Source organism: Coenobita brevimanus, chromosome 110 (assembly GCF_032717465.1).
Source record: "Coenobita brevimanus isolate Jiangsu-jjx chromosome 110, ASM3271746v2, whole genome shotgun sequence".
NCBI classification, from domain to species: Eukaryota; Metazoa; Arthropoda; class Malacostraca; order Decapoda; family Coenobitidae; genus Coenobita; species Coenobita brevimanus.
Genome location: NC_137063.1, coordinates 22625624 through 22653197, shown reverse-complemented (window position 1 = coordinate 22653197; position 27574 = coordinate 22625624). Strand labels below are relative to the sequence as shown.

General features: G+C 42.8%; 1 protein-coding gene across 2 annotated transcripts in view; it reads left to right on the top strand.

The window, feature by feature from the left end:
• LOC145417320 (putative protein FAM10A4) overlaps positions 1-27574 on the top strand; it is a 427645-nt gene that overhangs the window by 314362 nt on the left and 85709 nt on the right. For both annotated transcript variants that reach the window (XM_080285999.1, XM_080285998.1), the window contains exon 6: positions 13460-13562. In XM_080285999.1, the coding sequence (XP_080142125.1) occupies positions 13460-13562 (103 nt within the window). The remainder of the gene's footprint in view (positions 1-13459; positions 13563-27574) is intronic.

The window sequence follows — 27574 nt, the reverse complement described above, 5'->3', positions numbered from 1 at the left end:
TCAGCTTAATCCTGCATCATCGTTGAACATGCTTGGGGTTTCATTTACTCGGGACTTATCTTGGAAAGATCATATTACATCTCTTGCAAAATCTGCTTCCAAGAGATTGGGTGTGCTAAGCCGACTCCGCTCTTTCTTTACCCCTGCACAATTGTTGACTCTATACAGGGGTTTTATCCGCCCCTGTGTGGAGTACAACTCTCATGTGTGGGGAGGCTCCCCACATACAGCTCTTCTCAATAGGATGGAGTCATAGGCTTTTTGTCTCATTAATTCTCCTCCTCTTATGACTCCCTTCAACCTCTGTCTCTTCGCCGCACTGTTGCATCTTTATCTCTTTTCTATTGCTACTTTAATGGTCACTGCTCCTCTGAACTGTCTGCTTGCATTCCTCCACCTCTACGACGGGCGCATAGCACCCGTCTGGCAGCAAACTCTCATCCCTTTTCTGTCCAACTCTCTAATGCAAGAGTTAACCGTTACTCCCAGTCTTTCATTTATGCAACAGGTCAGCTCTGGAACTGTCTCCCTCTGTCTGTATTTCCTGCTGCCTATGATCTCCAGTCTTTCAAATGCAGTGTGTCCAGGCATCTCAAAATGATCGGATCTTGAATTTGGCTCTCTATTATATTATGTTTTTCTCTTGGGGGGAACTGTTACTGTGGGCTCATGGCCTTTGGTTCCTTCTTCCTCACATAAAAAAAAACATATATGTATATATATATATATATATATATATATATATATATATATATATGTATATATATATATATATATATATATATATATATAAAGTATATATATATATATAGATAGATAGATGGATAGATAGATATATATATAGATAGATAGATATATATATAGATAGATATATATATATATATATATATATATATATATATATATCTATATATATATATATATATATATATATATATATATATATATATATATATATATATATATATATATAGACATGTGGAGAGGATGGAGAATGAAAGACTGACTAAGAGGGTGTATGTAGGTAGGGATTTACATTAGCCGGAAATGCCTTCACCTCGCTTTGTCTGACTTCACGCAGCCTAGCGTGACATGATCAAACGGCGGTTTGGCAGTCCGTTCAAATTGGCGCACAGTTATAACTTACAGACAGTTTTACCAGCCCTTGAATTTTCCCGTTTTTCTGAGTATTCCGTTTGTCTCGATACCGGATAGCTGGGATTGTACTGTATATATATATACAATATGGACATATACAGTGCTCGTCAGAAATATCGAGCGCCCATGGCCGGGCGCGCAATACTTATGGCCAAAAAAGAATCACCCATTTTTGGTGGTAAAAATTGAGCCACAAGTTTGCGGTGCTAGCATGACGTCACGGTAGCCTGAGGCCTTCCAACGCGCTGCTTGGTTCCCGCCTCAGTTGCCCACGGGCTGCCTGAGAGAGAGAGGAACTCCACCGCGTCTGCTTCTCTTTTTGCGCCGTTTTTTACTGAGTGTCCCGCAGTGTTTTGGCTTTCGCCACTTTGTTATAGCACCTACCCATGAACTATCGAGTGAAATCATATCCCAGATCATTGCTCTAAAGGAGGCAGGCCACCAGACAAAGGAAATTAGTGAATTGGTTGGTGTGGCACGATCGACAGTGCATCGGTGGTGCGCGCGGTTTCGAGTGGAAAACAGTGGTGAAGTTCCCACAAAGAAACTGCGGTCTGGTAGGCCTAAGAAAACTTCCCCAAGGTCTGTTAATGTTTTAAAACGTGCAATGGAGTCTAATCCTCGTGTAGTGCAAGGAAAATAAGGGAGAGCAACCCAGAAGTGTTTGGTGAGATGTCTGTGAGAACAGTGTCTCGTAGGGTTCATGAACTTGGTTACACAAGTCACAGGCCTGTGAAAAAGCCTCTTCTCTCTAGCAGCCAGCGACTTCATAGGCTTGCCTTTGCTAACAAATATCTTAACTGGGGTGAGGAGCAATGGTTGTCAGTGTTGTGGTCTAATGAGGCAACGTTTAGTATCACCTGTAACAGAGGAGCACTTGTGTACCGACGCAAAGGTAGTGACCCACTTGACCCACAGTATGTAGAAAGCACAGTTAAACATCCTGATTCACTCATGGTATGGGGTTGTTTCTCAGGGAAGGGTTTGGGGAAGCTTGTTGTACTTCCCAAGAACCTTAGAATGAATCAGGATGTTTACCTGGAGCTTCTGTGTGATCATTTACCAGACTCCTTCGAGCTAACAGGTGCACGAGTGTTTCAGCAGGACGGTGCACCTGCTCACAATGCCAAATCAGTCACCAATTGGCTTCTTGACTGCGAGGTATCATTCTTGACAGACTGGCCAGGAAATAGCCCAGACCTCAACCCGATTGAAAACCTCTGGTACCTCGTAAAGAAGCGTCTCCAAAGGAAGGATGTGAGCTCTCTGCCTAAGCTGGAAGCCGCCATTCGTGACTCCTGGGACAAAATACCCCTCCAGCACCTCAGGAGCCTTACCCTTTCACTTCCAAGACGTCTCAGGTCCGTGAAGAAGCGTAAAGGATACCCTACGAAGCACTAAAGGTAAATAAAATGCATTATTTATATGTTTTTTCATAGTTGAAAGGTTTGTTTCGTAGGAGGGACGCAGGGTGCTCAATATTTCTGACGAGCACTGTATATATATATATATATATATATATATATATATATATGTATATACATATATATATATATATATATATATATATATATATATATATATATATATATATATATATATATATATATATATATAGATAAATATATATATATATATATATATATATATATATATTCATACAGTATATATATATACACTCAATCCTTAAGTAACACTTGGTTGAGTAACATGTTTTTGTTCTAACGCGGTCAGCATAATGAGACAAGTAATGTCAACACGCGGAAAAACTCGAGCTCACGCGGGAAGTCAGCTGGCCTGGGGACGAAATTTGAAAGCCGCGTGCTATGACGTCACCCTCTAACCTCTGGGTACATTTCCTGGGCGCATATTTCCATTCTGTATGGGTATTTATCTCAGTACCACAACCAGCCACCTCAGCCAAACAGCCCCAGTGAGATGGGATACGTTAGGGTAGGTTAGGTTGCTGAAATTTTGCCTGGGAAGCACAGTGGGCATAATTTCGTGAAAAACCTATGGTTAATTTTGAAACTAATGGGCAAGCGTTGTTCCTGGCTGAGGGTTCCTGGTGGTTTTTATGAATACGCATACAGAATGAAAATATGTTTTCTTGGCAAACTCAAGGCCGAACGATTTGATGAAATTTATGGGTTTCAGCAATTTCAGGGGACAAAATGGAACGACGATGTACGCTAATCAGAAAAAAAAAAAAATCCTTGCGTTCTCGTAAGTTACAGTTCAGTTCCACATTCTTCTTTTGATTTCATGCTTCCCAACACATTTTGGACCAACTGGGCATATGGTTATCAGTCCTTCTCATGCCTCACCTAGCTCTTACCCACAATTAGCATGGATTTTGCAGTTTTAAGGAACGAAATGGAACGAAAATGTTTGCTAATTAGAGGAAAAGTTACTCTTTCGTCCATGTGTTATCGTAGCGTTCAGTTCCACATTCTTCGTTCGATTTAATGCTTCCTAACACTTCCAACTAACTGAGCATACTGTTATCAATCCTTTTTCATGCTTCACCTAGTTCCACCCCACACTTATAATGGGTTTCGCAGTTTTAGGGGACGAAATGGAATGAAAATGTTTGCTAATTAGAAAAAAATACTTTCGTCTATTACCACATTTTTCGTTCGGTTTCGTGCTTCCCAACACATTTAGGACCGACTGAGCATACGGCTATTAAGTCCTTTCTCGTGTCTCACAGACTCTACCTCACAGTCATATGGGTTTCGAGTTTTAGGAGACGAAACTGAATGAAAATGTTTGCTAATCACACACACACACACACACACACACACACACACACACACACACACACACACATACACAAAATACTTCTGCTTGTGTAAGTGAGCATTCAGTCTCACATTCTTCGTTCTTCTTCCTGATAGTCTTATGTTTGTCGGATTACTTGTGGGAGGTAAATAAACGTTTCATACTAAATCTGTTTCCCCCGTCGTTTTAAGTTGTATTCTGCTGTCAACTTGTTTGACACATCAGGGTTACAGCGAAATTAGGGCCTGTCCTAACCTAAGTGTTTAAACTTGACCTAACCTAGCTTAACTATACCTTATAATTTAATCTAACCTAACGTAGCATCCAGGTGAGAAGTTGGGAGACGAAAATCACCTTTGAGTACATCAAGACAATCATGTTATGGCTTAAGGAACGTGATGATAAAAAGTGGGAAATTTTTCAGCAGGAAAAGGTAATTTACTACCCTGAAAATAGTCAGAAAAATACAGAAAACAAACTGGAGGAATATGAACTGAATTGGTATGGTTCTGCCACTGCTTTAAGCGTACACATACCAAAATGGCAAAAGAAAAAAAGAAAAACCATAGCATAAAAGAAAGCACCATCATAACGATATGGAAGGACAGGGAGAAGATAAAGATCGTGCGTAGGAAGTGATGCAATCTTGGCAGCTGTGAAGGTTTATATGTTGTCCTGAAACTGACTGAGAAGCTTATAGGGCATTATGTGGAGCATCAGAGAAAGCAAACTCTCACTTTTACCCCTTTTTACCATCTTACCCCACGTATTTACCTCCACCTATATGCACCATCAGGTAAAACACTGAAAGAGATATAACTGTTGTAATTAAAAACATCAGTGTTATTAAAAATGGCATTAACAAAAACAGAAACTGGACTGGGTCAACACCACCTCCACTGAGTACCCTTTTGTTGATACGTATCTCCACGGTATTTTACTCCCGCCCCCCAACCCCAAAGTTGTTGTCAAAGTTTCGCCTTCTCGTATCATGTGGCCTTCGGGAGAGACGTTAGGCTGTATAGTTAGACTAAAATTTATAGGTGTGGCTGTTTTAGGGAACAAAATGGAGCAAAAATGTTTGCAAACCAGAAAAAAGGTACTCTTTCATCCATGTGTTCTCCTGAGTTAGCGTTCCGTTTCACATTCTTCGTTCGGTATCGCTCTTCCCAACACATTACTCTTCGTTTGGTATCGCTCTTCCCAACACATTACTCTTCGTTTGGTATCGCTCTTCCCAACACATTACTCTTCGTTTGGTATCGCTCTTCCCAACACATTACTCTTCGTTCGGTATCGCTCTTCCCAACACATTACTCTTCGTTTGGTATCGCTCTTCCCAACACATTTCGAACTGATTGAGCAGTTTAGCCATATGTTTAGTTTATCAGAAATGCGTTGGGAAACGCAATATCAAACGAAATATATGAAACTGAATGCTAACTCACGAGAACACACGGATTAAAGTAATTTTTTCTTGTTAGCACAAATTTTCGTTCTATTTCGTACTCTAAAACAGCCAGACCCATAAATTTTTGTCTAACCATATGGCCTAAGGTCTCTCCTGAAAGCCACATGATATGAGAGAAGGCGAAACTTTGACAACAACATCGGGGTTGGGGGATGGGAGGAAAATACTGGGAAGGTACGTATCAACAAAAGGGTACCCATCCCAACTTTTATTTTTGTTAATGCTATTTTTAATACCATTGATGTTTTTAATTACAACAGTTATATCTCTTTCAATGTTTTACCTGATGGTGGGTGCAAGTGGGGGTAATTTACGTGGGGTTAGGTGGTAAGAAGGGGTAAAAGTGAGAGTTTTGGAAAGTTGCCAGAACACATTGTACCATTATACATGTAAACATATTGTCTGAGTGATGCGGATTTGGGTACCACGGTCCTTGTTCAGTCCCTGTTGCCCGTGGTACTCAAGGATTGAGTGTATATATATATATATTTATACAGTATATATATTTATATAGATACATAATATATACATAAATATATATATATATATAAACTATATATATATATATATATATATATATATATATATATATATATATATATATATATATATATATATATATATATATATATATATATATATATATATATATATATATATATATATATATATATATATATATATAGTAATCCCTCTAATATCCGAACACCCAATATCCGAACATCCCCACTAACCGGACATAATCGTCCCGGGATCCCATATTCCACCCCCCACCCCACCCCCACCCAAAAAAAAAAAAAAAATCCCACCCGTAATTTGAACTTGGCGCGCGGGGCGTGGGACAGCTTTGTTGTGGCACGTCATTCCTCCGACGTCTGCTAGAGCCCCCTTGCATCCTCCCCATTTTCCACCTGTCTCTTGTCTCAAGTGCACGCTCGTCGTCATGGCTGCCCACGTGCTCGCTTTTGTTGTGGTGCCTTACCTGCTGCAGGCACTCCTGCTGCTCTCGTGCCTCTCCTTCGTGTGTGTGATGATGCCCCCGCCGCCTGAGAAGAGTGTTGACTCTGGAGAAGAAACTGGAGATATTGGAGAAAGTAGATGCGGGGTGGTCTTCTTCCCGCATCCTCTGTAAGTTCAGCCTGGCCCGATCTACTTTGTTTGATATTAAGAGATCCCGAGACAAACTCATGCGGTATGTGGCTGACTTCTTGTCGAGAAGCAAACGCAACGTGGAGAGGAAGGTGATGTTTACTCCCAAGTTTGCTGGTCGACCCCTCCACGTTGATTTTGGTATCGACAGCAATATGCCGCTGGTGTGATGGTACGTGGTACGGAGCTGAAGGCTGCTGCTGAGAAGTTCGCCAGGCTTCACGACGCCCTAGACTTCAAGGCATCCGAGGGTTGGTTCTTTGTGTTTAAGTTACGGCATGGCCTTACCAACCGTAAAGCTCTTGGCAAAGCTTTGGACGCTAATGAGGATGGAGTTGACGAGTTTCGGCACAAGGTGAAGGGCTTGATCAACAGGGAAGGCCTCACTCTCGGTCAAGTCTACAACGCTGACGAAACTGGTTTATTCTGTCGCTCTTTGCCATCGAACACTCTAGCCGAGGAGACGGAGAAGCGTGTACCTGGCCGCAAGCTCTCCAAGCAACGGATGTCTGCTTTGTGTTGTGCCAATACTAACGGCATGCACCGGCTTAAGCCCGTTATTGTTGGCCATGCAAAGCAGCCTCGGTGTCTTCGTGGGGTGATGGATGTCCTTCCTGTCGTCTGGTACCATTCTTTGAAGGCATGGTTTACAGCCCAGATCTTCAAAGACTGGTTCCACTGCCATTTCGTCAAGGAGGTCATACATTACCAGACGGAGACACAGGGAATCCCACGCGACCAGGTAAAGGCCCTCCTTCTCCTCGACAATGCTCCTCGACAATGCACCTGCCCACCCGGGCAACAGGGACTTGTTGGCTGAGAATGGTCGCATTAGGTGCATGTTTCCGCCACCTAATACGATAGCTCTCATCCAGCCAATGGACCAAGGAGTGATCATGGCAACGAAGAGGCTGTACCGAAGGAAGTTCCTGGACGAGGTGATGGTTGTTCTCGAGGACGAGGACGAGCACAGTGAGGGACGGGACACGCGAGGCCAGCGGACTTTGGAAAACCTTCGCCGCTACAACATCAAGTCTGCAATCTACAACTGGGCCAGTGCATGGAAGGAAATCCCTATCAAGACTCTAGAACATGGTTGGTCTTGTCTGCTTCTCGAAATGGATGTGGAGCACGATTTCCTAGGTTTTGACGTGGGTGACTTCCATGCACGTCTATGTATGCATGGCGACGATGTTGATGTGGACGATGTGCGTGAGTGGTTGGATGATGACTAGGGTGATCCTGGGTATCAGACGTTGTCTGATATCGAGATCGCATCTTCAGTTGCAAGTGTCAGTACCCAGCTTGAAGATTCCGACGAGGACGACGACAATAATGCAGACTCCTCTCAGCATGACACAACTCCAGCCATCCCTAAGCTGAGCGCACTCCAGGAACACCTAGAATTCATTCTGGACTACCTGGAACACCCGGACTGCGACAGGGAGATGGGGACTTGTGGAGGAAGTGCGTGCTTTCAGGCAGCACATCATCAATCGTCAGAATTGTCGTTCTTTGCGTCAATCAACGATTGACAGTTTTTTCAGGCCCGTGACCCCCGCTGTGCCCAGCCCTGGCTCCACTCCGTTGCCTCCCCAAGACAGGCCCTCATGCTCCGAGCCACAGCCCAGCACATCAGCCACGGTGGAGTCACAGTCACCACTCGACGTGAGTTTGCGTCTGTCTTCAGAGTCGTGTGCAGTGGGTACTCCATCACCATGACCCAACGACGCACCCCTAGGTCACCTGCGAGCGATACTCTCGGACTCTGACAGTGAATAGATGCCAAGAACTTCTCCACTAGACCACACGGGAATTTACAGTGTAGTGCAGTGAAAAAAGCAGTGCATTGTGTTAAGGATTTACAGTTGTGAGTGAAAAGACAATTTTTGAACTAAATTTAACCTAAATAGACTTGTGTGTTTTTGCTTTAGAAAATGGTTATAAGAGTGGAAAGAGTTAAAGTGCAGAGTGCAACACTTATTAAGTTACAATGGAGCATAAGTTAGACAAGAGTGCTCACTGTGAAGAGAATGGACTTCTGAGTGCGAATGACTAAGTTCAGTGCAAGACTTCATGAACAGTGTACTGCAAGTGCTTCAGGAAATCCTTTACTGTCAGAGTCCGATAGGAGGCAGTTATTCATCGAGATGGCCATGGACTTACTGTAAGTAGGCAGAATGTTTCATACTGTACTCTACTTTATTTTCCATACTATACTTACCTCAAACACCTCATTTCACTCCTTTATGTCGCTTATTGGTGTGAATATGCTGTGTCTTAGGTGCTATGCATGTGCAGTAGGAAGGTGTTTTTCTGAGTTAGGCTAGGTTAGGGTCCATACCTACCAGTCCAGGAGCCAGGGACTTGTAAGTACCCAGAATGTTTAATATTGTATGAACCTACCTCAAAAACCTCATTTTATGCTTCTTTTGCATTTATTTCAGTCTTTTATGTCCCTTATTGGTGTGATTTGGGTCTTAAATAGGTGCTATGCTTGTCCAGAGGGAGTTGTATAGGTGTTTTTCTGAGTTAGGGTCCATAAGTACAAGTCCATAAGCTGGGGCCTTATATCTGGACAGGACCACTATCTGGACCTGCCTATGTCATTACGTCGAATATTGGAGGGATTACTGTATATATCTATATATCTATATCTATCTATCTATCTGTATATATATACACACACAGACACACATATATACAGTATATATATAAATATATATATATATATACAGAGTCCCTAGAGAGGTGATGAAGTGGGCAATGAGAAAGCTTCGCTTGGAAGAGTGGCTGGTTAGGGTGATTATGGCTATGTATGTGGGTGCTCACACTCAGGTAAGAGTGAATGCAGATTTGAGTGATGAGTTTTCCGTAAATGTTAGTATGCATCAGGGGTCGGTTTTGAGTCTCATGTTGTTTATCATGGTACTTGAAGCCCTCTCACATGACTTCAGAAATGGACTCCTGTGGCAGATGTTGTCTATCTATCTATCTATTGCCAGACGCCTCAATCCCGTTTGGGGTGGCCACAAACAAATCGCCTCCAAGTCGCCCTGTCCCCCGCCATTTCACTGCCCTGCTCCCAACTCACACCCCCCTCTCTCATATACCTCTCCACCCCATCCCTTCATCTCATCCTCGGCCTCCCCCTCCCTCTTCTCCCCTCCACCTCACTCACATACACTCTCTTCGTCAGTCTTTCACCCTCCATCCTCTCCACATGGCCAAACCACCTCAGTGTGTTTCTCATAACGCTTCCTATCACATCCACATCAACTCCACAACGTTTCTTTATATCCTCATTCGTCAGCCTGTCTCTCCACGTGACTCCACAGGCTCCTCTTAAATAACTCATTTCCACTGCTCTCACTCTTGGCTTGTGTCCTTCCAACAAAGTCCAAGCTTCACTTCCGTACGTTAGAGTTGGTATCACAATACTGTCATGTAGTAACTTTTTCACTTCCATGCTCACTTCCCTGTTTCTTATCACTGCTTTCAAAGAACCAGCAACCTTTCTTCCCTGCTGTACCCTTTCAAGCACTTCACCCTCCAAACCTCCATCCTTACTCATCACACTACCCAAGTACTTAAACGTACTCACATTTTCCAATTCCTCACCATCCAACCTCGCTGTACATTCACTAACTTCACCTCTCTCAAAGACCATCACTTTACTCTTCCCTACATTCACCTTTAGATTCCGTTTCTTACACACTGTCTCAAACTCATCCACCAAGCCCTGCAGCTCCCCTTCGTCTTCACTCAACAACACAGTATCATCTGCAAACAACAGTACAGGGAGTTTCCAAACACTATCCTCTCTCACCAGGGTCACTCCAACATCCACTACCCTACCTTGTACCTCTTTTATTACCCCATCCATGTACAGATTGAACAACCATGGAGACATGACACATCCCTGTTTCAAACCAACTTTCAAGGAGAAAAATTCACTTAGTTCACCATCCACACGCACTGCAGCCTTCGCACCATCGTACATACTCTTCACAGCATTCAACAACTTCCCATCTACTCCATATATTCCTAACACTTTCCACAATCCTTGTCTATCCACCCTGTCATATGCTTTCTCCAAATCCATGAAAGCCGCATACAACTTCTTTCCCTTCTCTAGAAACTTTTCCACTAACGATCTAAGAATGAATATCTGATCTACACAACCTCTTCCCTTCTTAAAGCCTCCCTGTTATGAATACTTTTTCACCTTTTTGATATAAAATATGTTTATGGTAGTTTCGAGATATTTTTTACGTTATCGTTGTGCCCATGCTTGGAAAAGGGAGCGAAAGGGTTGAATTCAGTCCTAAATGAGAAAATTATACGTCCTCCGAGGCTAGGCTCTGCCACGGGAGAACAAGTGGAGGGTCAGATCTGATTAGCAATACGGAAGTTGAGTTGCAACTTCGAGCTCCCACACCACAAGCATGGCTATAAATAGAATCGTAATGCAATTTCAGAACAAAGAATAAGTCTAATTATTATGAATACAGACACAAAGCAGAAATGAATATGTTTACAGACGGGGGAAAACGTATTTTTTCCATAATAACATGTTCATCTTTCTCTGTCATTTTACATTCATCTTTATCATTTGACCTTGTTATTTTCACAATATATATTGCTGTCTCGTAATCAGGGTGGTTGTGTGTGTTTTGCAAGGGAGGAAAAAGATTGTAATTTCTGTCTGGGCCGAGATAATGGGTGTAACTATGTGTTTTTAGGCATGGCCACGAGCGAAAAAATCGTACATCCATTCGTCACGACAGCAGGTGGTGAACTGACTGATGATGTGTGAGAGGGTGAAGTCAAGGTCACTCTCATGTCCCAGATTTTCGTTCACTTCCCAAAAGTATTCGCAGTTTTGTACAAGTTGCACTGCATCTAATGATCCAAACCATTACAGCAAACCTGAGCAAATAGGTAAAGATACTGAGACAAAAATGTATTTTTCACATATTATCATGTCTTTTTTGTATGTGCCTGTATTACTTCATAATTGTAAACAGGTGGTTGTCTGTGTTTTGCAAGAGAGGACAAAGATGATATGTTCTGCCTGGGTCGAGATAATGGGTGTAGTTGTGCATGTTTAGGCATGGCCAGGAGCGAAAAAATTGAAAATCCACTCATCACGGCAGCAGGCTTTGAACTGTTTGATGGGGTGTATGGGAGTGTAGTGCAGGTCGGTGTGAAGACATTCAGAACGTTCGTTCACTTCCCCAAAATTTTTGCAGTTTTTTATAGGCCGCGCTCAAACGACTCCTGCGACCATTTATTGGCTAAACGTCATTTGATGCCAGCGGCCACGGAGAGGTTAACCTGTTAACTGCTCTGTACAGCCTGGGCTGTTCCGAGTGCAACTGCTCAATACAGCCCTGGCTGCGCAGGTGAATTTCAAATATAGTGCCATGGTGACCAAGGCCGACCCATGCAAGCATGTTTGAGCCTTCAAACCGAAACCGAAAAAGAAAACGAAAACCATACATTCCAGTAGGAAATCAGACACTTTGATGTTCACCCATGACTTTACGAAGGTAAATATTGAGCAAATATTTCATTACTATATACTTTGGCATGTGTTCTCTCAATTCCTAAGACAAAATTTAGCCTTTGGGAAATTTCATTTTTACCCCTATGTCTGCGCATCATCGACACCTCCAAAAAACCACAATGCGCAGTTAACGGGTTAAGTATTCGTAATTTCTATGTGTGCACAACATGTACTGAAACACGCTTACTATAACACAGTAGTACTGAAACATAATTTTTATGTTCAGTATTCATGAAGAAGATACATTTCCCATTATTTATAGACAAATATGGGTAGTATTAATACTGTAGCACACAGCAAAATGTAACTCACTTGTAAATTGATTATGTAAACAGTCATGCATTCCCATACACAGGATAGCCCTGAAGGCCAGGTTGCTGACCTGTGGTTTATGGGTCTGTATGGCCAGAGAGACAAGTTGATGCCATTGCTGTGTTTTAAAAAATCCATTGGATGATAATTTATTGTACAAGTCAGTTTTGTCATGGGTTCAGTGAGGATACATTTTTGGCCAAGATTCACCCACTGAACAAAGTCTACAAGCAAGTTTTGAATTCATCTACATTGGTATAAATTTTGCTTCTCAGCTCGTCACTTGGCAGCTTACCACCAACACTAATACTGTGCCAAGTTTACAGCTCAGCTAAACTGGTAGTTGTTTTACTTCACTGCACTTCATTTGCTGCTTGAAGTCCAACATTACACAAATGTATCATTACTGACAGTAACACACCCAGTTGTGACATGTTCCGGGGCCATTTTGGAACAAACAAGTGACTGTAGGTTTGTGTGCGGGCGATCGTATAAGTGAAAATAGCAATTGTACATTGACCATTGAGGCATCTGATGGGGATGATAGTGATCGTATAAGTGAAACTTGTTGTTATACTGTATTTTGAAAAAAGCCATACTTGTTCTGTCATCGTATCAGTGATTTACCACATACTATACCAGTTCATCATATAACAAGGGTTTGCTGTAGTAGTGAAGTGTGGAAAATATTTACTGTTTGCTGTTATAATAATCAATAATGTTAAAAAATGTAACACACTGCCCACAAGTTGACATGCATCTGTAGGGTCATTGATTGTATGGGCAGGATCGAGATATACATAACTAAATCCACCCTCCTCTGACAGTGGGGACATGTATGAAAACACTGCTATGCTTGACTCCGTTTTGGCCGGGGGGCTGCATCTGTGACCTTACGATTATACACACCTCAGTTTTTCCATTTTATGGCTTTGACACAATGTAAAAATAATAGAAAAGAGCTTATTCATTCACTGTATAGCAGTTGCATAATGTTACCTTGTTTTCTACAGGCTCCTGGGTAACTGGTTAGAGGCAGCAAGAGACCTTAGACTGGCCTGCAGATTAGATTTCGATGAGCAGACTGATGAGTGGTTGAAGGAAGTCCAGCCAAATGTAAGTAATAATTAAAAATTTGGTGACAGTGGTGTACAGTCAAAGCCAGGTAGGATAAAGATCAGTTGCTGAGTACATTGGGCCAGATTTAAGTGGTGGGTAGTAAAATCTAGCAGGGCACAAGCTGGACATGTATCCTTTAATGTTGTAGACCAGGTTAATTTTGGTGTAGGCCTCTGCGCATTGTGAGAATATAATGCTTTTATGTGTCCTTTGATCTGTGCTTGACATATGGCAGCATTGTGTGCTAATCTTTCCACCACTCCCCTGGGAGAGAAGGTGGCCAGCCCAGTGGGGCTGGTGATTACCAGGCATTCAGTTTACCTAGTCAGTCATCCAATTGTTGCAGCAGGGTGCGCAGCTGAAGGTGTGCAGTTGCCTTCAACACACTAATTCACCAGTATCAAAAGTGGACTTTTTGTTCTTCAAAGCCTATATTTTAATGCTGGCTCCCTAATGTGCATTCTGAGTCCTACTGGAGGAGTAGAGAATCGGGTTGGTGGGGAAAAATTCAGCTCAGCTGAGAGAGGTGTTGGGGAAGAGAGGAGTGGGTAAGGTGTGTAAGATGCAGTAGGATGTCAGTTTTAAATGGGTTAGTTTTGAATAATCAGTTTAAAGTGACACTGCAATTATGAACTTACCAGTTTCAAACACATCTCTCCTATATTTTATAAGGTACATCAGATGCATGTTACAGGCAAAGTAGACTGTAGCACCAGTCGAGCAGGGCAGTACTCCCGAGGTGGATGGAAAGCTGATGACAGGGAGTGCTGGAGCTCCCGTTTCATCAGCCCTCAGGACTAGTTCCTGACCATCCCCCTTTGCTGAACTTTTTCAGTGTCTCAGTTACACAGAGAGTAGGCCAGCATGCTCTCCAGTACAAATTTCTCTATCTATCTTCACCAAACTACATGCACAGTACACACTACACTTCCTATTCAAAATTTACCAAAATGGCGTCAATTCACCTAGCCTCGGAGTCTCCAGGGGGGGGGACCATAAATGCCCCCGCCATCTGCCCCTCTCCCGGTGACGACTCGAGGTGCTTGGAACCACTGTCTGACTCTCTTCTTCTTCATTTCTGCAACATTCGCGGCCTTTCATCTAACTTTCGCTCTGTTGAGCACCACCTCTCCTCCTCTAAACCTCACCTTCTTTTTCTAACGGAGACTCAGCTGTCTGAGGCAACTGACAGCAAACCCTTTTCTGTATCATCCTACTTTCTCTATACTCATTTCAAAGCCAAAGGTGGCTGTTGTGTATACATACGCAACGACTTATCTTGCTCTCGTGTTCCTGAACTTGATTCTTCTGAATTCTCCACTCTCTGGCTTCGGCTTTCCTGTCATTCTCTGACTAAATATATCTGTGCTGTTTACTTATCCCCTAATTCTACTGACTATCAAAAATTCTTCGACTATCTTACTTCTACGATGGAACACATTCTGTCCATTTCTCCTTTCTCTGAAATCTCCATTCTTGGAGATTTCAATGTTCACCACCACCTTTGGCTCTCCTCTCCTTTCACGGATCCACCTGGTGAACAAGCCTACATCTTTTCTATCCTTAATGACCTAGAGCAGCTTGTACAGCACCCTACCCGTATCCCTGACCGCCTTGGAGAGAGCTCCAACATACTTGACCTCTTCCTCACAACTAATCCTTCTGCTTACTCTGTTAATCTTTTCTCTCCGTTGGGCTCCTCCGATCACAACCTTATTACCTTAACCTGTCCTATCGCTCCAGTACGGCCTGCGGACCCTCCAGGGAAACGTCGTCTCTGGCATTTTGGAGCTGCGGACTGGGAGGCCCTCAGGCAGTACTTCTTTGATTTTCCCTGGAATGATTATTGCTTCCATGGCCGTGAGCCATCTGAGTGTGCCTTGCGCATTAAGGAGGTTATTCTCTCAGGCATGGAAGCATACATTCCTTTCTCATATCCTTTGACTAACGCAAGAAAGCCTTGGTTTAATCACGCTTGTTCTAATGCTGTCCGCAACAAGGAGAAGGCCTACAAAAGGTACCGGAGCCAACCCACCCCTGAATCACATAATCTTTACGTTTCTGCCCGGAATCGTGCTAAGTCTGTTCTTCGCTCTACTAAAAATAATTTCATCCATACTAAATGCTCTCAACTCTCCAACTCGAATTCTTCCCGCTCCTTCTGGCACCTTGCCAAAAATCTTTCTAACAACTTTACCTCATCATCCTTCCCTCCTCTTTTCTACTCTGATGGTTCTGTAGCTATTTCTTCTACTGATAAAGCAGATCTCTTCGCACAGACTTTCTCCTCCAATTCCACCTTAGACGATTCCGGTGCTGTTCCTCCATCACTTCCCCCCTCAGACTTCCTCATGGCTGACATTAAAATTTCTTCAGTTGATGTATTTTCTGCCATTACTGGCCTCAGTACTAACAAGGCATATGGGCCTGATGGGGTCCCTCCTGTTGTTCTCAAAAACTGTGCTTCTGTGCTTACACCCTGCCTAGGCAAACTATTTCGCCTTTGTCTGTCAACTTGTACCTTTCCTTCTTGCTGGAAGTTTGCTCTCATTCAGCCAGTCCCAAAGAAGGGTGACCACTCCCAACCCTCCAACTATCGTCCAATTGCTTTAACGTCCTGTATTTCAAAAGTTTTCGAGTCAATTCTTAATAAAAAAATTTTAAGGCATCTTTCCTATCACAACCTTCTTTCCGATCGTCAGTATGGGTTCCGTCAGGGACGCTCCACTGGCGATCTTCTCACCTACCTTTCAGACTCCTGGTCATCCTCCTTTCGGGACTTTGGCGAAAGCTTTGCCATTGCACTTGACATCTCAAAGGCTTTCGATCGAGTCTGGCATAAATCTTTAATTTCCAAACTGCCCTCCTATGGTTTCTATCCTTCTATCTGTACCTTCATCGCTAGCTTCCTTTCTGGTCGTTCTATAGCTGCTGTCGTAGACGGCCATCGTTCTTCTCCTAGATCTATCAACAGTGGTGTTCCTCAGGGCTCTGTCCTATCACCAACTCTCTTCCTTTTATTCATCAATGATCTTCTAAGCTGTACATCTAACCCTATCCACTCATACGCTGATGACTCCACCCTTCACCTTTCCATTCGGTTCCCGCAACGCCCATCTCAACAGTTACTTCAAGAAACAAGGGATGAAGCTATTGCACACCTAATGTCTGACTTGGCTCATATCTCTGAATGGGGTAAAAATAATATGGTTGTCTTTAATGCTTCTAAGACTCAGTTCTTACACCTATCAACCCGACAAAATCTTCCACAGGTATACCCACTAATGTTTAATAATATTCAGATTAATCCTGCATCATCCTTGAACATGCTTGGGGTTTCATTTACTCGGGACTTATCTTGGAAAGATCATATTACATCTCTTGTAAAATCTGCTTCCAAGAGATTGGGTGTGCTAAGCCGACTCCGCTCTTTCTTTACCCCTGCACAATTGTTGACTCTATACAGGGGTTTTATCCGCCCCTGTGTGGAGTACAACTCTCATGTGTGGGGAGGCTCCCCACATACAGCTCTTCTCAATAGGGTGGAGTCATAGGCTTTTCGTCTCATTAACTCTCCTCCTCTTACTGACTCCCTTCAACCTCTGTCTCTTCGCCGCACTGTTGCATCTTTATCTCTTTTCTATCGCTACTTTAATGGTCACTGCTCCTCTGAACTGTCTGCTTGCATTCCTCCACCTCTACGACGGGCGCGTAGCACCCGTCTGGCAGCAAACTCTCATCCCTTTTCTGTCCAACTCTCTAATGCAAGAGTTAACCGTTACTCCCAGTCTTTCATTCATGCAACAGGTCAGCTCTGGAACTGTCTCCCTCTGTCTGTATTTCCTCCTGCCTATGATCTCCAGTCTTTCAAACGCAGTGTGTCCAGGCATCTCAAAATAATCGGATCTTGAATTTGGCTCTCTATTGTATTTTGTTTTTCTCTTGGAGGGAACTGTTACTGCGGGCTCATGGCCTTTGGTTCCTTCTTCCTCGCATAAAAAAAAAAAAAAAAAAAAAAAAAAAAAAAACTTATTTTAAATTTGCTTACCATTAGCCAGCACCAGATACAGTACACCTTCACTTTACAGTGAGGTTGCTTTAGAAAAAAATCTATTACATGCAATTTATCAATCAGTATTGAATCATAACATGGGCTTACTGGGAGTACATTTTTGGCCAAGGGTCACCCACCCAGCAAAGGCAAAAAACAGGTTTCCAACTGACCTAGAGTGATTGTTATTTCACTTTGCCACACTTTACTTCCGCCGAGAATGAGCCAAAAAAACAAGTTTCCAACCCACCTAAACTGGCAGTTATTTCACTTCACTGCACTTCACTTTCTGCTAAACTCCACACAATAGTTCCATCACTGATGCTAACACACCCGGAAATGATGAGTTCAGAGGCCATCTTTGAACTAAATGATTGACTGTGATTGACTGTAAAGTTGTGTGAGGGTGATCAAATACAGTAAGTGAAATAGCAACTGTATATTTACCAAAGAGGCTTTGTATGGAATTACAATCATCATTTCAACAAAAATTCTGTGGTATGCTGGGAAAAGGTCCTAGCTTTCTCATTTCTCATTTTTGTATAAGCATCTCATTGCATACTGGTTCATGAGATGTCAGCCAAATGCCTCATGGTCGTGTCACTCGCTGTCTTGATTTCGGTTCCGTCATTTTTGTGCCACCACAGTCCACTGTGTTGGCATGTTGTGCTGTGCCTTTGTGTAATCCAGTTCTGTTTTTTCTCGTGTATGTAGGCTGAGCTTTTGGCCCATCATGGCGTCGCCCAAGACCAGTCTCGATTCCCAGGATGCCTAGATGGAACTCTTCCCTGACACCAGGGTGGACATTGCTCCTGGCGAGAGGGTGAGGACATACAAGTGATGAGGGTGGTACCCCTGAGAAATGGATTCAGTCCTTTTCCCAGTGATGCTCAGAGGCTTGTCTATGTTGCTGGGTGTGTTGATGGCACTCTTGTTTTTTCGAACCCCTGTAGGTTGTGTTGGATGCCATCAACAGGTCTCCACTGGGAAAGTACAGTCATGCCTTGCTGTGCAGTGAGGTTATATCAAGTGGAATCCCATTGCACATGAATCATATAGCATGGGCAGTATAGCATGGATTCACTGGGGATAGGGAGGGGTCCCAAGACCACATAACCATAAAAAAATAAATACAGCTACCACAGACTAACTTAGGACCTCCCCCCACAAGGTATTAAAAAATGCAGAAATCATAGTACATCACAATGATTGTTCATGAAATGCCATTCATTAATATGAAATCATGTTTCCCTTGTTTTTCATGACCAGTTGGGTGCATTTTGGCATGGAATCACTTAGATCTCTAAAGTAATATAAGGACATTTCTTTGCACCAAACATCTGTCAGTTCAGTCTTGAGGTTGTCCAGATTGGGTGTCTTCTCTGCCATGATTTTCTTCATCTTTGCCCAGTTGTTTTCTATCGGATTTAGATCTGGGCTGTTGCCAGGCCAGTCGAGGACCTCAATCCGATTATCCTGAAGCCATTTTGTCACCTTTCTTGACTTGTGACATGGAGCTGCATCGTGCATGAAAAAGTCGGATCCACGAATAGCAAAAAAGTTTAACAAATGATCTTTCAGAACTTGAATGTACTGGCCACCATTCATCATCAAGTTCTTAGAAAGAAAGTAGAGGCCTCCCCTTCCCATTTCACCTGAGAAACACCCCCATACCATTACTGATTGTGGGTGCTTAACAGTCGGCACCGTGTAAGCAGGGTCATATTAACTACGGGAGGCAGGACGACGAACCTTGGCAGAATGCACCTGGAACACTTGAAATGTGCTTTCATCGTAAAACAACTTTTCTCCACTCATCTGATGTACAGTTTGCATACTTCTTGGCAAACTAAATGCGCTGCTTCTTCACGCAGTCAGTGAGAAGTGGTTTCTTTGCTGCGGTACGGCTTGGCAAACGCAGCTTCTGCAATCGGTGTTTGATGATTCAAATTGAAACTTCTTGTAACAGCTGTGATGCATTCTTTTCAATTCTGCTGCTGTCAGTCGAGGATTCTTGATTACTTCCCTCTTCAGAAGCGTATCTGTACCTCTGGAAGTTGTCCTCTTCTTCCCACTGCAATGCTTGTGCATCAGGTGGCAGACCGCGTGCCACAGCAAGAATCTTTATGATGGTTGACGTTGTGCGTCCAGTCACAAGTTGTGTTGATAGGGACATTATCCTGTCTCCATGTAATGATGTGGACCCTCTCATCCCTTGAGAAGTACTTTCCAGGCATGACAACTCGACTCTAGAAAAAAACAGGGCAAACAGTAATGCATACGAAAAAAGAGGGAGGTGCAAGCTTGGAGCAACGAGAACATACACTCCCACTCTCGCTTCTGGGCAAGCACTGACGTGCTGAGTGTTTCACCACCTCCCACCAACACCAGAGGAGTTGCCAATTACTTCTTACCCCAAAAATTCACTTGGTAGAGGTGGAAAAACAAATCAAAGACAGACAACTCTCCCATAGGGATTCTGTGTATAGGTCCTAATTCACTTTGCGGTGCATGTAGATAGATAACTTTTTAGGTTTGCCTGGCACCCTCAGTAGCACCAGACTTTCCCTTTGGGGTAACATGCTTGCCAGGCATGGTTTCCAAGCCACAAGTTTCAATTTAAAAAAAAATCAATTGCACTCTGCACTATTTGTTTCATACTTGCACTGCCCCATTTGTTTCATACTTGCACTGCCCTATTTGTTTCATACTTGCACTGCCCTATTTGTTACATACTTGGTCTGTTATTTGGCAATAGCAGTGGTGTTTCAGTAGCCTTTCACACACAAACTAGAATGAAAGATGGACGATCACAGTGAATATAAACACTGAGGAGCCATCTTTGCCCGAACAACTGACTGAGAGGCACGGGTATGCATGGGAGACATGTTTTCCAAGTTGCAGGTTTCAGTATTTCACACACAAAGTTATCACTTCACTTAATATTGAACACAGCACTATTTGTTATGCACTTGCACTGTTACTTGATGATAACAGTGGTGTTTGAATGGCCTTTCAGGCACAGAATGAAACAAAAGGGAAACTCACAGTAAATGTAAATACTGGGCGACCATCTTGGCTGGAACAGCTGACTGGGAGGCACCGTGTATGCAATGCAGACATGATTTCCAGGTCACAAGTTTCAGTATTTCACACACAAAATAGTTAGCACTGTCTTAATATTGTGGACTGTGTAATTTTGTTACGCACTTGCTTTTTTTTTTTTTTTTTTTTTTTTTTTTTTTTTAATGGCTGGTGTTTCAGTGGCCTTTCAGGCATAAAAGTGGAACAAAAGGGACACTATCATAGCAGTTGTGAACACTGGAGAGCCAGCTTGGCTCAAACAGCCAACCGGGGGACATTGCTGTAGCGAATTCGTGATTATTTTGCCATCATAGTAGCAAAACTGGGTATAACTTTTAGGTCATCGTTCTTGCAGTTCATCACATGGCAAACAAATGTATAGTGAGGCTTGACTGTAATGCATTGAGGGTTTACTTAGGGTTTTGGGAAAGGGGTCAGATTAGGGTTTGTGTGTTTGCTGGTGATGTGGCCAAAATGGCTGTGTCACCAGAGTCCCTCACCCAGCTGGGATACTGGCCTGTCAGGTGCTGTTTGGCTTGCTCACCCTTTAGTGCTGAATTTTCCTATGGTAATATTGGACTTATTGTTCCTGATATCCCAGAGGGGAAACTTTGACATTACCCACATCGGCTTGGGAACTGTCCTTCCGAGCAGGTAAAGGTCACGTGTCTCGTGGTCTGCCCTCATGGAGGTGGGGCTGTGGTGGCAGCTTGTGTGCTGTGGCTCAGATTCAGGGGCCCCTTGCTGGAGTAGGTTATCTTTGGCCATTCCTGCTACTCTGTAGGGACCCATGTGTTTCCCATCTTTAGGTGTTATACAGTGATCCCTTGGTTATCGCACACTTGATTATAGCAGCTTTCATTATCACTGCAAGATGAAAATCTGCACTCCTACCTTTATCATGCATAAAAAACACTGTTATAGTGCACCAGACCTGGTTTTTGCCAACAATGATGGTGCACTGTCTGTGGTTTCTGATGACTGAGGGATTGAAAGATGAGGCCCTACTCAAGGAGTTATGGGGATTGGCATGTTGAAAATGGCAGGAAAAGGTGGGTCCGGGCAAAGTTGAGTTATGCCCATAGAAATAAACCTTCTGCATTCCCTCATATGCGTGTGAAATATTACTGCTGAAAACCGAGTAAAAATTGGTCAGTTTTTACCATATTTCAGATTTTCGCGAATCATCTGGGTGGAGGGGAAAACGGGGTGGGTGGGTGGTGCATATTAAATGGCAACTTCTGATCCATCAAACTATAGACCAATTGCAAGAACTTCCGTTCTTGGTAAAGTTTTTGAGACACTAATTAACAAACACATAGTCAAGCATCTAGAAATCAGTAAATTAGTCAATGATCAGCAGTATGGATTTAGACAAGAATGTTCAGCTGTAGACATTCATTGCCTTCTTACCCTTCAGATTAACAAAACAATAGACCAACATAGTGACACACACACAATAACACTTGATATATCAAAAGCATTTGACAGAGTATGGCACCGGGCCATATTGTCTAAGATGTCAGACTATGGCCTTGCATCACTGGTTCCTCTGATTTCTTCTTACCTTCATAATAGAAAAATACGGGTCGTGGTAGATGGATTTTATTCTCAGTTTCATTCCATAAATGCTGGCATACCTCAGGGATCAGTTTTAGCGCCAACCCTCTTTCTCATTCATATAAATGACCTCCTATCTGTCACTCACAACCCAATACACTCTTATGCTGATGACTCGACCCTTCATAGTTCTTTCACATTTAGTACCTCCTTTACACAATTTGATATTATAAATTCCCAAATAAACACAGCAATTTCTGTGAACCAGGTCCTTTCTAAAATTAATCAATGGGGACAAACAAATCTGGTCTCATTTAATGCTCAGAAAACAAAATACATTAATTTCCCCAACAGAAAGAATCCCTCAGACTCTCACATAATTTTAAATGATGTCAGTATTACCATATTCACTACAATTGATATTCTAGGTGTTACACTAAACCCCAACCTAAGCTGGACAGCTTATGTTAAATATCTTGCTAAAAATGCTTCTAAAAAATTGGGACTTACGCACAGAGTTCGTAAGTTCTTCACTGACGAGCAGATGGCCACAATATAGAAAAGTCTGTAGTAGATGGTGGTAACCATCATCCACTCACTTGATGTAGTGCTGCCTACTTCTTCCTTAGCCTTTATCATTCTTTTTCTGTACCTGCCCTCCTCTCTTCCTATTTCTCCCATCTTTCCTGTCAGTTCTTATTGCTTTTCTTTCCTTTGCAGTTGACTTTACATTGAGTGACAAGCCAGATGGTTTCCTGTAAGCCAAGAAACCATTTACAGTGCCTGGTGGTAACCATATTACCAAACCATATGTGCTCCGTACACGTCAACAAGTGGATTGGTGAAGGGTTAGTGCCCCTCCCCGTAAAACAAACAACTCAAAGTCAAATGGCCACCCCTTACTGGATTATGGCGTCTTTTAATGGATAGATAGATAGATGTACGTTCTCAGATCGAATACTGTTCACCACTGTGGAGTGGATGTGGAGTGGTTGCATTGAGGCAGTTGGACAAAATTCAAAATAAAGCCATTAAATTAATCAATAATCCTGCCATTACGCAGGACCTTCCTCCATTATGTAGAGATATTGCTTCTTTAGCATTATTTTATTGATATTTTTACTGTAAGTGCTCTGACTAACTGGCTTCAATTGTGCCTCCCCTTCACATTTTCACCTGAAGTACACAGGCAGCTTGGAGCCCCATGAAATCACACTCTCTCCCTTGCAATGCAGAACCTCTGCTTTTCAAAACTCATTTATCCCCAGAACTACTACTATCTGGAATTCACTTCTTGGGAGTTGCTTCCCACAAACATTTAATCCATTCAATTTAAATCCAGTTGTTATAAATATTTTTGTGGATGGAGGATGCCTTTAGGCACAGACTTATTTTTTTTTCCTTTGTTTTTCCTTCCTTCATTCATTATTTATAAAAAAAATATATATCTATATCTATCTATCTATCTCTTTTATGTGAGGAAGAAGGAACCAGAGGCTGCAAGCCCACAATTATTGTTCCTTCCAAGAGAAAAACAAAATACAAGAGAGAGCCAAATTCAAGATTCGATCATTTCGAGATGCCTGGACACACTGCATTTGAAAGACTGGAGATCATAGGAAGCAGGAAATGCAGACAGAGGAAGACAGTTCCAGAGTTGACATGTTGCATAAATGAAGGACTGGGAGTAACGGTTAACTCTTGCATTAGAGAGTTGGACAGAAAAGGGATGAGATTTTGCTGCTAGACAGGTGCTATGCACCCGTCGTAGAGGTGGAGGAATGCATGCAGACAGTTCAGAGGAGCAGTGACCGTTGAAGTTGCAGTAGAAAATAGATAAAGATGCAACAGTGCGGCGAAGAGACAGAGGTTGAAGGGAGTCGGTAAGAGGAGGAGAGTTAATGAGACGAAAAGCCTTTGACTCCACCCTATTGAGAAGAGCTGTCTGAGGGGAGCCTCCCCACACATGAGAGTTGTACTCCACACAGGGGCGGATAAAACCCCTGTATAGAGTCAACAATTGTGCAGGGGTAAAGAAGAAATGGAGTCGGCTTAGCACACCTAATCTCTTGGAAGCAGATTTTACAAGAGATGTAATATGATCGTTCCAAGATAAGTCCTGTGTAAATGAAACCACAAAGTATGTTCAAGGATGATGCAGGATTAACCCCTTCTTTATCGACCCCTCCCCCAAATGTAAACATTACGTATACCCCCCATACCGACCTAATAGCTCCCCCCTCCCGTAGTGTGAGGGGTAGTGTATATTTTTTGCCACGTCGAAACTATTCACTCCTTTTTTATTTGTTTGTTTACTGATGATCACATAAACCCAGCATGATGTTGGTAATAAAAAAATATTATTAAATAAATCATTATGGTATATAAGTTTACATATCTTATGCTAAAGTACTGTTACCCAGGTAACTACTGTACAAACTGGCTGGTAAAAAATGTCCTGCACAGATGGATGGCTTATTTATGTACCTTGTAAGCTAAGCATGAAGTATGTGGACACACATGATGGTGATGGCGACCTTGACCCACTTGTTGCCGAGAGTGCAGCGTCACTATGCTCCCTACTATTTTCCTCCTCCTTCCTCACTCACATCAACTTCGCTATCATTTTCAGGATCACAGTCATCTACTGACACATCAGACACTGCTGCATCATCATTTGATACATCTAAATAAGTATCCTCATGAAGAATAAACTCGTCACTATCGGATTTTGCCAGAGATGCCATGAGAGAAAAATATCCTGTACACCCTCTCTCAGGGACAAGTGCGTGGTAACTGACTCTCTCAGGCAGGCCAAGGGGTGTAAATTTTGCCGTATGTCAGCAGAAAATATAGTACGATATCTGTAGTAGAAATTATAAATAAAATAATGATTGGTCTAAAAGAGGTTACATCACAGATGAGTGAGCAAGCCATTGGTGCCACCGCAAATCAGTCATGACGTATCTTATGATGTCAGAATTCGTCAGAACTTCGTCACAGTCTTTGTCGTCAAAACACAAACTAGCTGTTGGTAACACGAGGTCCTCAGAAACAGCCTTACCGGGCTACCCTGAGGCCCATAAGCTGCCATTCATTAGAGGGTGTACCAGCGTACAACGGTAGCGGTTCCGGTGTCTCACGGGTGTTTAATGGCGATGTACGGGGGTACATCAAAACACATTTTCGGTAAAGAAGGGGTTAAGCTGAATAGTATTAAACATTAATGGGTATACCTGTGGAAGATTTTGTTGGGTTGATATGTATAAAAACTGAGTCTTTGATGCATTAAAAACAAGATTATTTTTACCCCAGTCAGAGATACGTGCCAAGTCAGACATTAGGTGTGCCATAGCCTCATCCCTTGTTTGCTGAAGTAACTGCTGAGATGGACGCTGCGGGAACTGAATGGAAAGGTGAAGGGTGGAGTCATCAGCGTATGAATGGATAGGGTTAGATGTACAGCTTAGAAGGTCATTGGTAAATAAAAGGAAGAGAGTTGGTGATAGGACAGAGCCCTGAGGAACACCACTGTTAATAGATCTAGGAGAAGAACGATGGCCATCTACAGCAGCGGCTATAGAACGATCAGAATGGAAGTTAGAGATGAAGGCACAGATAGAAGGATATAAACTGTAAGAGGGCAGTTTGGAAATTAAAGATTTATGCCAGACTCGATCGAAAGCCTTTGAGATGTCAAGTGCAATGCCAAAGCTTTCGCCAAAGTCCCGAAGGGAGGATGACCAGGAGTCTGAAAGGTAGGTGAGCAGATTGCCAGTGGAGCGTCCCTGATGGAACTCATACTGACGATCAGAAAGAAGGTTGTGATAGGAAAGATGCTTTAAAATTTTTCTGTTAAGAATTGACTCAAAAACTTTTCAGATACAGGATGTAGTAGTAGTAGTAGTTGTTCCCTAGGCAGTCTGGCTGAACAGCCCCGAGTCCTTTAGGAAGGCCATGGCCGAGACCGGGCTTTCCCACAGAGCTCTCAAAGAGTGTATGTTATGTTGTTGGCGTAGGTGATTGTGTGCAATGCAGTCTTCCATAATGTGTTTAATAGTATGGGGTACTGTGTTGCATCCTGGACAGGCATCAGCGTTTTTTTTTTTTTTTTTTTTTTTTTTAAATAACAGAACGGAGGAGGGAAAAACAAATGGGTAAAAAAAAAAATAATAATCCATACACCAGATTGCTGGTGTCCTCTGTTCATAAAATATCTGTAACAGTTAGACTTGAACAGTTGTGGGTTGAAATTTGGAGGAAAACAACTCTGGGGAAGCGAGTTCCAGAGAGATGCAGTTCGGGGAATGAAAGAATTCTGATAGGCAGAAGTTCTGCAATGTGGTTGAGTGACATTCCAGTCATGAGCGCTACCAGATGCCCGTGTAGCACGAGGGAAGGCATGGAGAGGTGGCACCATGGACGCAACTTCGTCTGAGCATTTGCCAAAAAAATATCTGTAAAATAATGCAAGGGAGGCAACATTCCTTCTTACTTGCAGGGGAGGTAGTTTATATGTAATGGCAGGGTTGTTAATGATTCTAACAGCTTTATTCTGAATTTTGTCCAGTTGTCTTAATGCAACCTCTCCACAACCATTCCACAAGGGTGAGCAATATTCAAGCTGAGAGCGCACATCTATCTATCTATCTATTGCCAGACGCCTCAATCCCGTTTGGGGTGGCCACAAACAAATCGCCTCCAAGTCGCCCTGTCCCCCGCCATTTCACTGCCCTGCTCCCAACTCACACCCCCCTCTCTCATATACCTCTCCACCCCATCCCTCCATCTCATCCTCGGTCTCCCCCTCCCTCTTCCACCCTCCACCTCACTCACATACACTCTCTTCGTCAATCTTTCACCCTCCATCCTCTCCACGTGGCCAAACCACCTCAGTGTGTTCCTCACACATCGGTGAAGAAGTTACGGACTCTGTACAATAATCCAAGTTTCTTTGAGGCGGTTTTAGCAAGTGATCTGACGTGAGAGGTCCAGCTGAGGGCACTGTTAAGTGAGACACCAAGAATTTCAATACTTTAGGAGATGGGAATATTAGTAGCACTGAAGGTAATGTATGAATCTGGCAATATCTGTCTATTAGTAAACTGTATATATTTAGTTTTACTAGCATTAAAAGAGACAAGGTTGTTTTATCCCCATTCACTGATTGTAGATAGATCTTGATTTATGGAGATGGCTGTACTGAGCTGAGAGGTAGAGATATTAGACTTTGTAAATGGATGTCTGAGTGTGAATGAACTATGTAGTGTTGAGTCATCTGCATATGAGTGAATGGGATTGTAAGTGACAGATA